Source organism: Echinops telfairi, unplaced genomic scaffold (assembly GCF_000313985.2).
Source record: "Echinops telfairi isolate 266 unplaced genomic scaffold, ASM31398v2 ScPeMD7_23;HRSCAF=83, whole genome shotgun sequence".
Taxonomy (NCBI): Eukaryota; Metazoa; Chordata; class Mammalia; order Afrosoricida; family Tenrecidae; genus Echinops; species Echinops telfairi.
In genome coordinates, this window is record NW_022103920.1 from 8,528,120 (window position 1) to 8,529,879 (window position 1,760).

Below are 1,760 nucleotides of genomic sequence, written 5' to 3' on the forward strand. Positions count from 1 at the left end.
CCCGTGTCCTGTGGAAGCTACTCAAAAACCTGGAGCGATGGTGTAACGCTGCCTGTGTGAATGCTCACGGGAACTCTTGAAGCATTCCTTATTTTAGACTTTGGCCGCTTTGTTACACGTCTCTGTGTGGCTAGTACTAGCTTGCCGTCATGAAGACCACAGTCTGAATAGTTACGTATTCCTCACGAAGCAAGTTTGGTTTTGCTTTGCCTTCGGCCAGTGAGCTGGGATTTTCCTCTGGAGGGAGGTTCTTCCCCAAGCGTTGGTGACAAGAGTCCAGAGTGCATGGTTAAGTGATGTCGTCACACAGCTGTGGTCTGTAAGACCTGTTCCTTGAAAGCCTAGAGGGATCAAATCTGTAATTGGATCATCTAAGTGATCAAATGATAGTCTGATCAATTAATAGCCACTCCAGTGGAACAGAGCAAGAGAGAAACTGTTTATCAGGAAGCCAGCTAACGGGGCATCCCACAGAAACAGAGGCGTTGGGGCTCATTTCAGTTTACCAACAACATCTATATTGCTGTTGTCTTTTTGAACAAAACCAATCACATGAAACATGCAGGCTGCTGCAGTTCCTCAGGTCAGTTATAGGCCACAAGAAAGGTGTAAAATGTACACACAAAAAAGAACGCTCATTAAAGCACTTTCCCAACATGTACTTTCCAGATGGCCCTTCCCATCTGAGCGTATACACTAACCAGGAAAACGGAAGGTCAACATTGACCTTAAATGGGGTTCAAATGGTCCACCATCCCGGACTGCAGATTGGACTCTAGAGGCCAGCTGAGTCACACACGTAGGAAACAGTGGGGAGAGATAGGAAGCACGAGGCAGAACTGATGACACTTAATGGCCGCCGTCATGCTCACAATCTCTAGACAAATGAGAGCCCGGGGCAGTAAGTGGGGGTGGCGTCCCTGTGTGTCAGCAAGTTTGAGGCATTTCTAAGATAAGACAGATGGGGGTTACCTGGGGAGGGAAGACTTTCAACCCACGGGACTGTAGGCAGGGGAAAGTACCACGGCTGCCTCCCCATCGGGATTAAGTACCTTAAGGTGAGTCTTTTCCATGCATTTCAGAAGCCAGACATCAGTGTGCTTGCACACGGCATTCCATGGGGATGGACTCAGAGTCGTCTTTTTGCCTACTCGTAGAACAGGTCCCTATAAGATAGTAAAGCACCGGAGAGAAGGAAAGCATGGAAAAACGGCCTCCTCTTTTACATTTCCACATAGGTGATCTCCATGCCCGGAGATGAACTTGAACTTGGTGGGGCGGGACACGGACCTGGTTGGGCGGGAGACTGGAGCCCCTCAGAGAATTTGGGATTCTTCCATTTTTACTGGGAGGGTTGGCAGGTATAACATGTGTTGTGATGTGAGTCCTTGGGGGCCTCCGGGCTTGCCGCTCCCAGCCTCTCCGTGTGGTGGGGAGTCAGTCGCTCCCTCCGAAGCACTTGACCGACCTCTGTGTGTGGCTTCACCCATGGGCAGTGGCTTGGAAGTGTCCACGCATGAGAAGCATGGCGGGGGCCAGCATGCGCAGCCTTCCTCTTCCACACGGTTCTGCATGGGGACCCTCGGGCCGGCTGCCCCCGCCTCAGGGCTGCCTTCTCTCCCTGCAGAACTCTCTGAAGGCCTCCAACCGGAAGAAGAAGAGAACGAGCTTCAAAAGGAAAGCCAGTAAGAGAGGAGCTGAGGTAAGCGTTTCTGAGTCATGTCCCAGGGCATTCCACCTCCCTCTCCCAGCCAGCTCCA

General features: G+C 51.5%; 1 protein-coding gene across 1 annotated transcript in view; it reads left to right on the forward strand.

The window, feature by feature from the left end:
• Positions 1–1,760, forward strand: part of DGKI (diacylglycerol kinase iota) — a 270,647-nt gene that overhangs the window by 69,514 nt on the left and 199,373 nt on the right. The window contains 1 exon segment of the mRNA XM_045288847.1: positions 1,628–1,702. Coding sequence (XP_045144782.1) covers positions 1,628–1,702 — 75 coding nt within the window.